Below are 17,010 nucleotides of genomic sequence, written 5' to 3'. Positions count from 1 at the left end.
CGATTTAATAGAAAAATATCACATCAGCAGCAGAAGATGGAAGAAGATGCTGACAGGCAGGTCAGGTTAGTGAATGCTAGACTTTGCCCAGTTTGCCATTCTGCTGAGAGTTCAAAAACCTAGTTATAATTTATAACATAATGTAACCAGGAATCATCAGACATCCTGTCAACATGTTTAAAAACCTTTGATAATTTAACCATGAACATTTCTCAACAGACGCAGACACATGCAGTTCATTTAAACACATGATCCTCTGAATCTGTTTTATTTATTGTTAAGGTTCCTTTACTCTCATGAGACAGGCTGCTTCATTATACCTTCAAATTAAAAAGCCCTGAAGAAATAACTGAGGGTGACTTACTTCATTACTGTTTTACCCTAATGTGAAGATATAAAGTTTTATAAGGTTTATAGTTTGGTTGATGGTGAGGTAATACATTTGAAGTCAATTCAAAATAAAAAAAGGTGCTTTCACAGAGAGGTTAAAAATACAGTTTCACTATAAAACTTGTAACAAGAAGAAACTATGATATAAATGATTAAGTGTAGAAAAGAGAATAATAAGGTGAGATCGAGGAGGAACACGAGCTGTCTTTAATGTGACACAATGCTGCCCTCTTGTGTTAAACTTTAAAGATTTCATTTGAATATAGGATTTACATCATCATTAAAGAGCTGCTTCTTGATTTTAAACCGCTCTCTAAATGAATAAACTCAGATAATCCATCCTAAAGGTCTTCAGGACTGGTTGAAGCAGCATCATTGTGTGTCAGCTGTGTCACAGAGGTGTGTAGTGTCTCTTGCGTCAGCTCAGCCTCAGTCTCCTCAGTCTGAGCACCATAACAGGTGTGATTCTCCCTGTGAGGTATTCCACAGTCTGAAGGGGGAAATCCAATAATAGTACATGCTGGCTGTCATCAGCCCACCAGCACACAGAGTGGTGTGATGTGTGGCTTCAACATGACGACATCTGGAAAACAGATCAGTCTGTGAGCTCAGATCCAGAGATACTTTACACTTGTTTTGTACAGTAACAGCTTTAGTTCAATGTGTAGCCTTAATCTTCTTTAAAAAGAGATGCCCATGAAGCATTTAACACAACACAGGAGATGTCCTTCACAGGGCCACATACTATCACACGTCAATAAATGAATGTAACTGGTGTTGTCTGACAAAGTGAGTGCAGGAAGAAGAAGCATTTAAGGAACAAGTACAAGGTAAATGTATTGATACGTCTGTTACTAGTAGTACCAGATGTAAAGATGCAGGTGTTAGCTCAGCTCATTTAAAAAAAACAAACTATAAATGATGATTTGATAAAAAAAAATAAAATACATGTATCCTTTATATAATAATACTAACAGAAGGAGGAGAACGGAACGAGCAGGTAATAAACAGTTAATATATAATATATACAGAACATCCTCCATGCAGTGAAACTGTCTCGTGCAGTTCCTGCTTTTATTCTGCTCAGTCCTATTGTCTCAATTTTAAATGAAATACATTTGTGCAGCTTGTATCTATACATTTATACTTATATACACTGTGTGTGTGAAACTGTCCGTCTCAGTCATGTCTATATGTGAATAGACTGTGTAGGTACTATTATTACTTTACTTTATGTGATTCTATTCTCGTCTTGTTTTATTTCAATGCATCATTCATCACTGGTGTCCCTCAGCTGCTGACTCATGAGCTGCTGTAACAGGTGAATTTCACTAAAGTCTCATCTTAAACTACAATCACATCGACTCTTGCTCAGGTGGGGTCAGTGTCACAGATCAACTGATGAGCGAAGAAGTCATTAAGTGGGACTCCTCCGTAAAAGAAACATGATTGAATTCAAATGTCAGTCGTGTTTTTATGACAGAAGTGACACTTACTGTTTAAAAACCTGATAATAATCTGGTGGGTGTCTGGAGTGCAGATGTTCTAGAGAGCTCCTGTGATTGGACGACTGTCACAGATATAAACAGAGCCTTGAGATGAAGACAGCTTTCACTTCAGGACCAGATGGCAGCAGATGGAGCTGTAGTGCAACAGAAACAATGAACACCTCACTCACCTGATTCCTTACAGCCCTCCACAGTTGGAACTGTTCGAACACTGTCCTTGCAGGTCTCTCCTCCCTGTCACAGCAGAATTGATTTCAGATCAATTCAAGGAATATTTCTCCACGTGTTTTTAATGTGTTGATCAGCTGCTGTCTTCACAGTCCCCTCCTTCTTCTTGTGCTCAGACTAACAACCACCAACATGTTTCCCATGGTGCTCCAGAGCCGTGCTCCTGCGAGGTGAGGGCTACGTGGGCCGCGTCCCCTCACGTCGCCCCTCTCACAGTGCCAGCACTAGTGGCTCTAATCCGCCGTGGCGTACCTGGCAGATCGCTCTGGCGACACCGGCTCACAGCGCTGTTGGCGTTGTTGCAGCCTGGCCCGGCCTGCACACCAGCATCCCCTCTAATCCCTCCCAAAGGCCCCGGAGCCTGCAGGGAAGTAGGGCACTGGAGGTGAAGCTGAATCACAGCCTGACTGGGCTCAGTGCATCTCTGCTGCTAAAACTCTATTCATTTATACAAGCTGCTGTAAAACTCAGTGTACTTAGCAGTAAGCAGCCCAGTCAGAGGGCTGAAATGTTGGCAGTTAATATTATGTCATAGGCTAAGTACCATATTGACATTTCGACAATATGTCTCACATCAGGCTCACATTACATAATGACCTGACTGTCATATGGTGAGGTGGAGGGCTGACGGTGAAGACTCGAGACATCTTTTAGTCGTGTTTGTGGTGACAAAACCAGGTATTTCGAGATTAGGTTAGCCAGCTAGGTTCGGGCTTAGCTCAGGTTTGTAGTATCATGAAGAGGGGTCACTTGTCACCGGGGTAGATCACCATGGTAACCTCCCCTGCTTTGTCGACAGCAGAATCATCTGGGAGACAATGACACTTACAGCTGCATTGATAACTGTGCTAAGGTTCTTCACAGTGAGGACGTGAAGCTGTGAATAACACGAGGCGACTTTGTGATTATAATTGAGATAAACTAGAAGAAAAATCTGCACACTGTTAATCATCTACCATGATTGTTTGTTTGTTCACATTAAACTGCTCATATATGGATTAGAAGACCCAGTCAACAGAGCCAGATGACAACCAGCTTTATGAGACTGGTGATCAGGATCACAGAGGTTAGGTGAAGTGAGGGACTAACTTTATCTCCTCTTCTTTTCCTTCACTGTTCCTCTTTTTGTTCTTCATGGCTGTTGCATAAAAATTTCCTCACAAGATACTTTTCTGTTTGTTGGATAACACACAAACCGCAGAGAATTCCTGAGGTCAATGAACTGCCCCCTCCTCCTCCTCCTCCTACATTCATTATCATTTCCCTGCCAGGTCAAAGGTCAGTTGGTGGAGAGGGGACTGGGGTGAGCGGTGTGAATGGAGAGCCTGGGGACAGTCTCCGTTAGTTAGGGATTAAGTTGCTGCCGTGTGGAGGAAGGCGGAGGCATCGCAGAGTCACACAGACAATCATCAATGAACAGATTTACCAATGGGAGGAAAAACTCTCAGGGAGTCATGATAAGCTCCTGGAAACACAGTGACATGCACAACCACTTATGAGTATTAATTTTAAGGACATTTCAGCGAAATGCATCACTTGATTAACTCCTGAACCTAAGCAATGCTGCAAAATCCACATTCTCTCAGGAGGTGTGGCTAAAATACTAAAGATTTAAAGAATTAGAAATGTACCAATGATGAATGCTGTTTCATCTTAATAATATTGTAAACCAAATACAGACAGACATCTCTTAATGTTCTCCAAGATAATGCCATGATAATTATCAGGAAACATTTCCTCTTCAGTGTTGGTGCAGATGTTTCGACAGATATATATATATTAATAGAGGTGAAACGTTCTGATTACAATGTTCTGAAAAGTTCATGAGGATGTTGAGAAGAACGCAGACGTCATGAAGAACGTACCCGTAAAGTTGTAACAACAGTGATAGAACATCTTGAAGCTGTTTTAAGGATGTACTCTAGTGCACACAGACTGCAGACTGGAGACTTGGACTGGAGTCTGACCGCATTCACGACTCGGACTGAAAGTTCTCAGACTTCAAAAGCAGAAACATGCAGCTGAAAATAAATAAAGAAGACTGAGAGCCTACAGCCAGTTTTATTGAGGCACAGCTACATGCTAACACTAGCATAGCAATGTAAAGACACATGTCACCATGTTTGCCATCTCAGTTTAGCAAGTTAGCATGCTCACCCACATTAAATACAAAGCAAAGCTGAGGCTGATGGGAGTGTCAGTATCGTCTTTGACAAACTATTGGACAAATTAAAATTTTGACATGATGATGAAGCTAGAAGAGAGATTAGAGGATTTTACAATTCTTCCTGTGGGGAAAATTATAATCCATCCAATAATTATTAAAACAACGTACTTGAAACAAAACATGTGGACCCTTCGGCGGGGCCAGAGGAACAGTCAGAGAGTCACTAAAGTCATCTGGATTCAGTCTGTGGAATCATCAAAGATCCTGATGGTTTGTTAGGAAAGGAAAAGGAGTTCAGGCACTTTGAAAAACAGTTGGCAGGTGAATGGACGAAGCATCCGAGTATCACCATCTGTAATGGGCTAACTTCAACCAATCAGATGTCGAGCTACGTGACGCAGTAGAGAGCGCCACCACCAGTAAGTGAATCAAACTGTTACCAAAGTCAGTCGAGAAAATATTGAAAGTATCGTTTCTACTGAGAGAAGCCTTCAACTGTTCTCTGCTCCTCTTTCAATGAAATAAACTCTCTGGCTCCTATAAGAGCAGCCATTGTTGTTTTCAAACAGTCGCTTCCCTCACTGGTCGTCACACCTAAACCACGCCCACAGCTACCACTTCCTCTCAGACGCTGATTGGTCCCAACAGTCAAAAACACGTAGCTTTGAGTCGGGCAGGATGGATCCAGTAGATCACGTGTTCACGTCATATCACAGACCCAGCTGCCTCGCGAGGTACACCAGGAAAGTCTGCACCAGATTTCATGGAAATCCATCCAGTAGTTGTCCATGTTTCAGCCTGGTACAATGGTTGGCATGCTGGGCCGCTGCTTCAGCTTGGCCTGGCCGTAACCACATGGCAGCTAACCAAACTGTGGGGCGAACAGGCTGCTCGGAGAGCACTGACTGACTGACTGACTGTGTTGTCAATATCAGCAGGTTGTCATGAAGCAGGAGAGAGGACACAGTCAGCACAGATCAATGATGATGTTGAGTGTGCAGGTCCTGTGTGAGCTCTGCTCCATCCTGACCCCTCAGAGCGGCGGCAGTTTGCTTTGCAGTCAGTCCAGGGATCACAGCCAGAGAGCACAAATCACAAATATGAACTCTAACGTACTAACTGTTCCTCCAGAGGCCTCACTACGGCCAAGATGAAAGCTGCTGTTTATGGTGGCGTCTCTTCAAACGTTTGTCTTTGGTCAGCTACCGTGACATCTCATCTCCTCAATCCCAGTCCTTCAAAATCCACATTCCTGTGTCCGGAGTCGGGGCGTTTTTAAAGAATGTGGCGACTCCGTTTAATGAAGCCAAGCCATGGCTCCACTAATTAGTCAAGTCCAGTAATGGCCGGAATTCCCCGTCAGACAAAGCAGCCAAATACCTGATGGCTACCAATCATGTTCCCTCCATGGGAAAAAATGCCCACAGTTATTTTGCTGACTGTCATGTCCCCAATTAGGAGGGACAGTTGAGGGGAGATCACTCCAAAGCACATTGATTATAGGTGAACTGCAGGGCAACAGACAAGTCTTCATTTTCTATCTGCCATGTGTGGTAGAAGACAAACCGCTGCGGTCAACTCCTGTCATATCCAGCTTCATCACAACTCTGTGCCTTCCTGCGTCAATGCAGCTCTTCTTCATATAAGACCTCTGGTAATAAATCTTTCTTATGCCATGATTTCATTCTTGATCTCTTCACGATCACAACATAATTCTGAGCCCCTGCCCTTATGGTTCCTTAAAATCAGCCCAGAAATCACTGCCTCGTTTTGATCAGCTGCTCGTTCTTGGTGATTTTAATGCACACGTCTACTGGGCCGGGTGCCCACTGAAGGAAGGTGACCACCACCTTCCAGCCGGTCCTGTAGTCTTCCATCCTTCTCATGTGGTCTGCACCCCCACTGTCGTCATGGTAATCCTGGATGTAGAGACCTGGTGCTGCAGGTTGGTGCAGCCTGCGTAAAGATAGAAAGTACAACAGAGTGAGTGGAAGCAACAGTCTTTGAATTACTGCTGAGTGAGACTTGACATTAATAATAATTTTATAATTAATCATTTTAATCATTTAATCATATATGAACAAGGTTTTCTAACTGTTGGCTCTTCCTGCTTTTATTTGGATGAAAACGCTCAAAATGGGGGGGGAAATTGGACAACAGAGGGAATCAGAAAACGTAGACGGGACTAGGTAAGGTCAGTAAGTCTAGCACTCAACTACCACATGACGTGCATTGCACTACATGCGCCGTTACGCACAGTGAATGTTGGATACGTTAATTAGATCATGCACAACCAACCAGATGAGTTATCGAAAATAAGCACAGTAACCTCTCATCTGCACTACACAGCAGATTGTCACTCATCATCGTCACAGTTCATGAGCTGCATGTCACGGGGCTGAACAGGAGATGGTGCCGCCCGAGACGCAGGGCGCGCACATGCAGTCCCACACAGCTGCGTGATAAACAGCTGTTCCCTTCAAACATAATTTTAAAAGACGGTGCTAACGAGTGTAAAACATCAATGTTGTGAAACATATTAACATGTCACATACAAGCTGTGTGATGACTGAACACAACAGTCGGACACAGCTGTGTTGTTCTGAACAACACTGATCTGTCGGTGTGTTATAAGAAATATCCGGGGGAAGAAAATATCATTTAATGTGAAAGATTTTCAACTGAAAGGTCTAAATGTGTCTGCACCAGCTCCGGACACAATAACTCAAGCTTCATCCATCAAAACAAACGAGCCCAGCGGCCCACCGAGGAACGTGCCCTGTTGGATTACAGCTGTGCGTCCTGACAGTTCATCGTCTCCATGGCGCACAAGTAAAACACAGATTTAGCAAAAACTAGCTCTATATAACAATAATTCGGAGTTAAAACATCTGGTCAGTCCTGTAAGTGTCTGTGTGGCAGTTTTACTTGTATTAATCTATTATTTACATTCACGCACATCCCGTTCAGAGACTGTTGGTCAGCTGGTTATTCTCACTCAGCCTCCTTCAGAGCAGCATAATGACAGAAGCTGCAGCAGGAGGGAGGCTTTCATGAGCTGCTCCCTGGCATCAGTAAAAACACAAACTCAGTCTCATCATTTAAATCACTTTGAAAACACACTTGTCTTAAAGCTGCCTCTCAGTGACTTGATCTGCTTTATTATTGTGTGTTTTACTCTCTGATGTGTTTTCTGTTTTATATGCTAAGAGCTTGTTTAATTCACTTTGTGTGTTTTTCAGATTTGTAAAGCATTTTGTTATTATCGCTTATTACTTATATCACTTATTGTTATTATTTTCTTTATATACATTCAGAATAACCACATTAAATGCTGATACGAGCAGATAATGATAGAATTGAAAGACCTAACTCGAGTCAGTGGATTAAGGAGAAGTGTTTTGGCTGACATCTCATCTCATCTCTTTGGTCCAGACTGAACTATCCAAGCAACTATTGGATTTTACTGGGTCATTCATGGTCCTCAGAGGATGTATCCTGATGACTGGTGAACCTCTGACTCTTCTGTTAGCATCACGTCTGAGTGAAATGTCTCAACAACTATGGGATGGACTTCCATTCCACTCTCCCATCATTAATTTGTCTGACTCTGATTAGATTTTATTAGTTTATGCTTTGTACGTTGTAGTGTCACTTTCTCTCATTCATTAATAAATTGCTTCCCGCTGGCTGAGATGCTGTTATGTGATGAGTTGAGTCTACATTCCACACAGTGACACCAATTACTGGCGCTGACGCAGCAGTGTGACGCGCACAGCACAAATGTCTTTTGATCATGGCAACAAAAGGACAAACGACTTGTATAAGAGGACGGATGTCTTAGTGTGTGTGTGTGTGTGTGTGTGTGTGTGTGTGTGTGTGCATTGAGTCAGAGCAGAGCCACACCAGCAGCCTGTCACCAGTCCACAGTCCTCCACCTCCATGTGGCTGCTTGCCTTTCTGATTCCAGTAAGTGCTGCGATGCTTCGAGCCATCTTTAATGTGTTGTCCATTGTTTTTCATAATAAACACCTTGTAACTGTCATTTCCCTGCCTCCTTGCTGTTGAGTGACTGCGCTGAAGTTAACTTGTCAGTTAGGAATAATATGAAATGTCTGCTATGACTTCCAACATAAAGCTTACAGGAAAAGGTTTAAGTAGACAGTCACAGTTTGGTTAGGTTAAGGCAACAGAAGTACTTGGTTAGGTTTAAGACAAGATCATGTTATTTAAGTTAACACACCTACGTAAACTTTTGGTTTCACATTGACACAAACACCAGCGAGCCACCCGACCTCCTCCCCTCCCTACCCGGACTTTACTGTGCTGCACTGTGTTTGCTTTTCTTGCCTATAAGCAGAAGTTGACGCTGACACGGACTGATCCAGTGGATATGCAGGTCTAAGCCTATCACATGCTCTGTGTGACCGGGCTGGTTAATACAGGTGTTTGTATGTCACCTCATGGTGATGACAGGAGTCCAGGACCATTAAATGTCAGGCAACACACAGGACAGAGTCTGAACAGCTGGGATTTTTTCATTTTAGCACCAAAGGTAGTCATGAAACTTGATGGAGCTCAAAGCACTCACTCACACATGTTGCAGACACACACACACGCACGCACACACGCACGCACGCACGCACACACACACACACACACACACACACACACACGCACACACACACACACACACACACACACACACACCCCTGTGTTGCCTAATTCACTTTGCCCTACCAGCAATGACAGCATCTTGTCTCCTCCTGTAAATTCATCACATGCACAGGAATTAAATCATGAATCCAACTAACATTTCAGCACTGTCAGTGAACACACCGAGGCCTCTCTGCTGCAGGGCCATTTAAAGGCTCAGTTCACCACATTAGCTCTGACTCAAATTTGTATTTTAAACTCAGAACAGTCTGGACCCCATCTGAGGAGAATTATACTGTTAGGTTTTTACAGAAAGTGTATGAAACCCAAAACAGTCACACACTCTGTCAGCGTGTAACATTTGGATGAACTTTAAAGAAATTAAATGATTCCTTTTTGCTGGGGACCTCCGGAAACGACCTCAAGGACCCCTGGAGGTCCCGGACCCCACTGTGAGAACCAGAACCACTGATTTAAAGCTATAGGTTATAACACATTCATGATCATTTAATATTGTGTCTTTGTTTTCCTGTTTCTACAAGTACAACCCACAACAACACGCATAACATTATAGAGAACGTGCATGCGTGCCGTGTCGTGCTGTGCAGTGCTTTGCGCGCATATGTGGGTGTTTTTCCTTCGCCCTGCCCGGTTTGGGATTTGCTGCTCAGTGACATGCCTCCCTCCGCCTGGCTCCTTATAGCCCCGGGGCTGCAGGAATCCCGGACGAGTGGTACGGACATCGCCGACGGAGACCGCGAACACGGCGCGCAGCGTTCCCCTTTAAACAGGTCTTATGACCACAGCCAGCCTCACAGAGACACGACCCGAGGACCGGACCACAGACTGACAGCTCAGGACTGAGTCAGGGACATCAGCCGGGGACACACAGGACACAGCGGCCCTGCACAGGCTGGATGGTCTGGCGGCAGCCTGACAGAACAGCTGGAGTCAAACGGATACTACCTCACCTGTCCGCAGGTAGGAGCACAGCTGCGCCTGTCAGCGCTTCACTGAGCTCACACATCAAACCACAGAGCATCATAATAATCCGAGATTATCTCAGCGATTCACTGGGGAGACACAGATGATCACAACATCCGTGAAGCGGTCGTCAGGTGTGAGTCATGTGTTAACCAAGTGCTCCAGTGCTCTGGGCTGCTGTCACACAGATTTAGAGTCTCAGTGGGAATATTCCTGCTTCAAGGTTACATGAGAAACAGTTCAAAGTCTTAAACTTCAGGAGGCCTGGAGGTACACCTGAAGTGTCCTCAGCAATGTACACTACAAGTGTCAAAGTGCTGATTATGCGAGTGTTAGATGATGTAATATTATAATTGTAACATTACAACATTCAGGCTCGCTTCATAACTACTGCAGAGAATCCACTCACTCAAGTAAAATACCTAGAAAATGAACTGAAGTATGATACTCTGGTAAATGTACTTAGTTACTTTCCTCCACTCTTCTTGTGATATGTCTACAGGCTAATATTTCTGGATTTCTGCTTTGGGATATTTGCATCATATGACAGTAGATGATGAACCATCACAGAGATCATATAGTGCCTACACATATCTGTCATATATAGCTGAACTGTCCACCACCAAACCTATCTCTTTCTGATATAATGACAGAATGTCATAAATCTGTTTATAATGAAGCTGCTGCAGCTTCTCTCGTTATTGACGGTCATGTTAAGTGATCTACTGTATGTAACACTTTCAGTTTTAATGCATCATTTAAATTTGATTTGCAGTTGAAGAAATGTATTCAAGAAGTTTAAATAATACAATACGCACCTGGAGCCATTTCTCTATATTATCATATTGGGAGTTATGAATGATGCTCCATAAACATGTTGTGTTTGAAATGATTATTTCCCAGGTTTCTTCATATGTCATGTACAGCATATGTTTGCAAAACCCATATATGAAGCGATGAAAACTGATGTTTAATGCATCACATCATCACACGCTGGCTGACCTCACTGACCTCACTGTTTTTTAATAATTTTCTGCTGACAGGATTTAGTTTTTCGGCCTCCTGTTGCACCCTGTGGACACTCTCCTCCTGCAGCACTGAGGCCATGTGTCGCCTGCCGGTGACTTCACTCTTCATTTGCTTCTGGTTGGTGGAGAGGAGCCACTGCGACGGCAGCCTTCAGGACAGCATGGGAGAGCTGCACAGCAGGTTCGCCGTCAGCCTCTACCAGACGCTCACCGAGACAGAGAACAACTCCAACCTGATCGTGTCACCAGTGAGCGTGTCCTTGTCTCTGGGGCTGCTGCAGCTCGGCGCCAGGGGCAACACGCTGGCTCAGCTGGAGGGGACACTGGGATACAACGTGAACGGTACGAGTCATTTGACATGGAGATGAATTCAGGTAGCTGCTCCTCCTGCTGTGAGAGCTGTTGGTGGCCCTCAGTGCTGTTGGTACCAGGTGGTGTGGAGCGGTGCTGCTGCTGCTGCTGCGTTTGGCCCTGCAGAGCACAGTGGTGTCTGGAGCCATAATACCTGCCTCCACACCAGCTCTAATCTCATTAACCTCTCCTGCAGCCCGGCCTCAGCCTCGGGGTCGAGAGGTCATTGTGTTTATTACAAACAAAATGAGAGCTGGAGCTGCTGTTTGCGTTTCCTCCAGGATGTGATCTCACATGTCAGTCAGAGATAGAGACTGATGATATTGGGCTCTAATTAGAGCCGTAACGATTCTCTTCATTATCGATGAATCAGCTGTTTTTTTCATGATTAATTTAGTCTATGATATATCAGAAAAGCCCAAAGTGACGCCTTCAAATGTCTAATTCTGTCCGACCAAGAGTGCAGAACCCAGAGACTCTTCATTTACGATTGTCAAAATCAAGAATCTGTTAATTGACTCATTGTTGCAACTGTAACTCACACACAGTCACTCTGGGCTCAAGGTGACAAAGTCAGTTTAATGATATAAAACAGTGAAAGGCAGAAGATTGACACACTTTAGAAGCTGGAAGCAGCCTGTGTTTGGCATGTTTACTTGATAAATACAACTGGATTGTTAAAAAAAAAAAGCAGATTAATTTTCTGCTCCAAAGTCATGAATCTGCATGTTGGTAAAACAGACTGAAGGCCATTTTTTGACAGACTATTTAAGGTCTACAGTCATGAGCGACGGACTTCAGTTGGGATCAGTCTCTCATGAGTTTATGTGTGTTATGTGGTGTGTGACCGTGGTCTCAGCACACAGACAGAAAGTGTTGAATGACCTTAAATTAATTCAAATGAGCAGCTGGTTGTGCCCAGTGCTGCAGGGAGATGCTGCAACTTCAGTTAACTTAAGTAATCTAGAAGCCGCTGGACTGAATCCATTTCAGTCTGTTGTGAACATTCTTACAAGTCATTTTCTTGCACTTTGTGGAAGTGGTGTGAATGAATGGTCTTTGACGTGGCTGATGATCTGACCTTGACTGACAACAAATGATTGTTAGAAACTTAAAATGCTTCTAAACGAGGTAAACAATTTCCATTATTTGAGTGGTTTGCAGCTCTATGGTGAAAAGTTCAAACTGAGGCCGTCCCTTTAAATAAACATCCTTCAGCTCGCAACACACTACCTTGTCTCACCCGTCCTCTTTGTCTCCCTCTCATGCAGATGTCCAGGTACAAGACTTCCTGTTGCATTCACAGAGTGACGTGAGCAACACCAGCCAGGGGATGTGGCTGCAGCAGACCTGCACGTTGTTCATCCAGAGCGGCGTCCAGCTCCTGACTGAGTTCACTCAACACGCAGCAGCCTGGGCCAACACCAGCGTGGTCCGAGCCAACTTCAGTCATCCCAACCACACCCGCAGCCAGCTGGAGCGAGCAAGAAACAACCACGGTGAGCAGGACGGCTCTATCGAGCAGTGAGAGCTCCACTCATCAATGACAATCCTCAGCTCTGCAGCCCTGTGATGCTTTTCACACTCAGCTCATCAGCCTTATTTAGCTCCTTGTTTTGGACTTAGTGCACATTACCGGTTCGGTTCAGTCTCACCGCTCTGATTAACCTCATCTCAACCTCAGCTCTAATAAACCCACTATGATCCCTGCAGCAACAGCTGGTAGTACCTACAGACCCACATATTTTCTCTCAGAATGAACTGGCGAGCAGACAGGAGACTTTAGCTCTGCTTCTGCAGCAGCTTCCTGTCGGCCAGAACAACTTTAAAGGGCAACAGTTTCTTACTTTTTCTTTTTAGTCCGTACAGCAGCTGCCCTTAAGTACTGCATCCAGTTGGGACATACTAGGTCATTATAACATTGCATTTTGAACATCTTGCTCATACACCCAGAGCAGTCCGTAATAATTATACACCAGATGCAAAAAAATATGTTGACGTTACACTTGTGGGTCAGAGAAGCCAGAAGAACTTGCAGACTTGCAGACTGCCAAATACGAGTGGATGCAGCCGGACATCCTGGTGTTTTTGGCATAGTGCACTTGACAGACTATGTACTGGGCACACTGAATCTTTGTCTAGCATAAATAGTTTGTGTTTGTGTCAGGGCTCTGCTGTAGTTCGCTGTAGAGCTCCTCTGCCCCCTTGTGACCACAAACATATGAACAAACAATGAAGGCAGCATTAACTTCTCTAATTCTAATTCTCAGAGGAGTATGTGATCGCTGACATGAAGCAACATTTTCTTGTTATCATTGTTGAAGATGTCTACAGGTCAGACAGAAGATTAGCTTTCTTATCCTGTTCATCAATACAAATACAATGTGATGGGACCATTTACAGTTGTTTCTAAAGATACATGACAGTCAGTAGATTGTAGATTGGTGATCAGAGATTGCTGACTTCTCAACGATGACTAAATGTTACCCTTCCCCTGTTACCTCCCAGATGAGACGTGGCACCTCCAAGCAGGAAGCAGCAGCGGGGAGCTGTCGGGCTCAGGCGAGGTCCAGGCAGAGGCCCTGTGGTGGGGTCACCGGCTGCAGATGGCCCTGGTGAACACTGTGGTGTTCAGGGGCGTCTGGCAGAAGCAGTTCCTGTTCACCAACACCCAGAACCTGCCCTTTACCCTGTCTGACGGGACCGCCATCAAGGTGCCCATGATGTACCAGGCTACAGAGGTCAGCTTTGGTAAGAGGCGCCATCCATCCATCCATCCATCCATCCAACCAACCACACCCCCATCTAATCATCCACCCATCCACCCATCCACCCATCCATCCACACACCCATCTATTCATCCACCCATCCATCCATCCATCCAACCACATACCCATCTATTCACCCATCCATCCATCCATCGATCCATCCATCCATCCACACACCCATCTATTCATCCACCATCCATCCATCCATCCATCCATCGATCCAACCAACCACATACCCATCTATTCATCCATCCATCCATCGATCCAACCAACCACATACCCATCTATTCATCCATCCATCCATCGATCCAACCATCCATCCACACACCCATCTATTCATCCACCCATCCATCCATCCAACCACATACCCATCTATTCATCCGTCCATCCTTCCATCATTGAAAAAGACGATAATTTAACACACAGCTGATTAAATCACCCACTGACTAAACACCAGTAGGACTACAGCTACTTTATTGGACAAATTGATATTTTGAGGATGGCACCAGATAAAATGTCAGGGCTTCACCAAAGTATTTTCAGTTCACACTGAGGGAATGTGAATATTTTTATGACAATCTGTGTAGTATTTCACTGAAAACTACAGAAAAACTCAATGTCCAATGTTATCAGACTCCATCTTATAGAAACCATGACTATCAGTCCAAAACAATAGTTCGATATTGATATTTCAGTTGGGACCAACAAACCAACAAACACACCAGTATTGTGATTCCTAGAGCCAAGTAGCGAGCATGGCTAAAACTCAGTTTTCAGTGTAAATTTGATATCTTCTGGGTCTTGGCTAATGACCAGGTAGAACAAGCACTAAGCACTATTTTAGACATTTTAAGACTAATTGATTGGTGACTTGTCAATTGGCCACCTGCCCAGTGTCAGCTGGGATCTGCTCCAGCCCACCCCCTGTGACCCTGTTAAGGATAAGCGGTTACAGACAATGAATGGATGGATGGACGGATGATTGACTAATAGCAAAAGTAATGACACTCACACCTGAACTCATGTCCCTTGTTGGCAGGTCAGTTCAGGACAGCAGCAGATCAGCGTTACACCGTGTTGGAGCTGCCGTACCTGGGCCGCTCCCTCAGCCTGCAGGTGGTCCTGCCCAGCGAGAGGAAGACGCCGCTGTCCACCCTCGAGTCCCAGCTCACTGCTCGTCAGCTGGCCTCCTGGGACACCGGCCTGCGCAGAACCAAGATGGACATTTTCTTACCCAGGTTAAAATCCGTGCACCTGTCACAGAGACTGTTAGCATTTTTATCAGCAAGGAGGGAGCTGATGCTCAAACCATGATCTGTCTGCTGTTCACAGGTTCAGGATGCACAACAAGTTCAACCTGAGGTCGGTGCTTCCTGCCATGGGCATCAGTGACGCCTTTAACCCCACAGCAGCTGATTTCACAGGAATATCAGGTCAGTACATCCATTCACTACAACGTGTGTGGATTTCTATAAAAGTAGTTTGTCAGGTTTTCACTGAATATGCAATAAGCGTGGCTCTGCTGGCAGCTGACTCTGACACTGTTTGTTCCTGCAGTGGAGGAGAGCCTTTATGTGTCTGATGCCGTCCATGAAGTGAGAATGGAGGTGACAGAAGATGGGACAAAGGCAGCTGCTGCTACGGGTAATAATGACAGGACTTATAGAGACATGTTACTTTAACATGATTCTACTTGCCTGCAAACATTGCTTGATGCAGAATAAAGACTTATGGCTAAAAATATATTATGTCTTAATTTTGCAGCGATGGTGCTACTCAAACGATCCCGTGCTCCTGTTTTCAAGGCGGACCGGCCGTTCTTGTTTCTTCTACGACAGATTAACACAGGTATTTATTTTACACTGAGAACACATCAAACTGCTTCCCATTCCAGTCGGCAGAGGGCGCTGTTTAAAATTAACATAACAGTAGATAAGTTGTGTGAAGTAGCATACAGAGAAGAATTAAATCCAACAACTTCCCAAAATGGCCAGCAACAATTTTAAAGGGTAACTCCACCACTTTTACACATTAAAGTGTATTTACAGGTGCAGGGGAGTACGACTGCATATGTGAATGTTGTTGTAGTATAAAGCCTTTTGTGGCTGCACAGGAAGCTGCATGTAATCTGATAGAGTGCCTCCAGTGATGATAGTGTCAGCCACTGAGTTGGCTGGCTTGCATTGTGGGTAACTGTAGGCACCAGGTTATGAAAAGCAGTCCACTGGTCTAACATTACACTCATATGACACTGTTGGACTCATTATGGACAGTTTGAAAACAAATGATCAAAAGCCATCTTCTTTTTCAAAACCTGGTGGTCTACTTTACCCACAATGCAACTTGAGCACTGAGTGACATCACTGGAGGCAGATTACGTGCAGCTTCCTCTGGAGCCTTTTCATGCCGTAGTATTCCTGTAGACACACTTTAATGTGTTCAACTGGTGGTGTTTCCCTTTAACTCTGCATGATTTGCAATTGAAGGTCCTATTTGTAGGATTTAAACATTTCTGATTTGGTAACTTCTAGTGGACAGTTTGATGAATGTGCTGAACTTCCATCATAGAATTAAAAAGATTTTATGATCACAAATATTCTTCAGTGTCTTTTAGGAATTTAAGTTTGCAAAAACACTGGTATGATCCTTTAAATCCAATCATTTAACTTTAACATTGTATTCTTCATTTCAGGATCCATCTTGTTCATGGGCCGAGTGATGAATCCAGCGGACCAGGCACCCTAAGACCCAAACACCTCTCACGCATACACTCCTACCCCAACCCCTATTTCACTACTGGTATTTATTAGTGGACCAGCAGGAGGGTCCACGACACTTCAGGAAGAGGGACAATATTTTTGTACATGTCTGTAAATAAAATTTTAATACATGTTTTTACACTCCGGGTGTCTGGCTCAATTCTTCTGTGA

General features: G+C 44.3%; 1 protein-coding gene across 1 annotated transcript; it reads left to right on the top strand.

Annotated features, from left to right (window-relative positions):
• The first annotated feature begins 9,795 nt into the window (after positions 1 to 9,795).
• serpine3 (serpin peptidase inhibitor, clade E (nexin, plasminogen activator inhibitor type 1), member 3) lies at positions 9,796 to 16,964 on the top strand. The gene is made up of 9 exons (XM_084362871.1): positions 9,796 to 9,930; positions 10,977 to 11,303; positions 12,584 to 12,811; positions 13,821 to 14,063; positions 15,120 to 15,318; positions 15,413 to 15,513; positions 15,638 to 15,724; positions 15,845 to 15,928; positions 16,773 to 16,964. The coding sequence occupies exons 1-9, from the start codon at positions 9,867 to 9,869 to the stop codon at positions 16,823 to 16,825; spliced, it is 1,386 nt and encodes a 461-aa protein (XP_084218997.1). The 5' UTR covers positions 9,796 to 9,866; the 3' UTR covers positions 16,826 to 16,964.
• The last annotated feature ends 46 nt before the right edge of the window (positions 16,965 to 17,010 follow it).

The sequence above is a fragment of the Pagrus pagrus genome, assembly GCF_965226575.1.
Source record: "Pagrus pagrus genome assembly, chromosome: 9".
Lineage (NCBI taxonomy): Eukaryota > Metazoa > Chordata > Actinopteri > Spariformes > Sparidae > Pagrus > Pagrus pagrus.
This window is presented reverse-complemented; position numbering and strand designations above follow the sequence as displayed.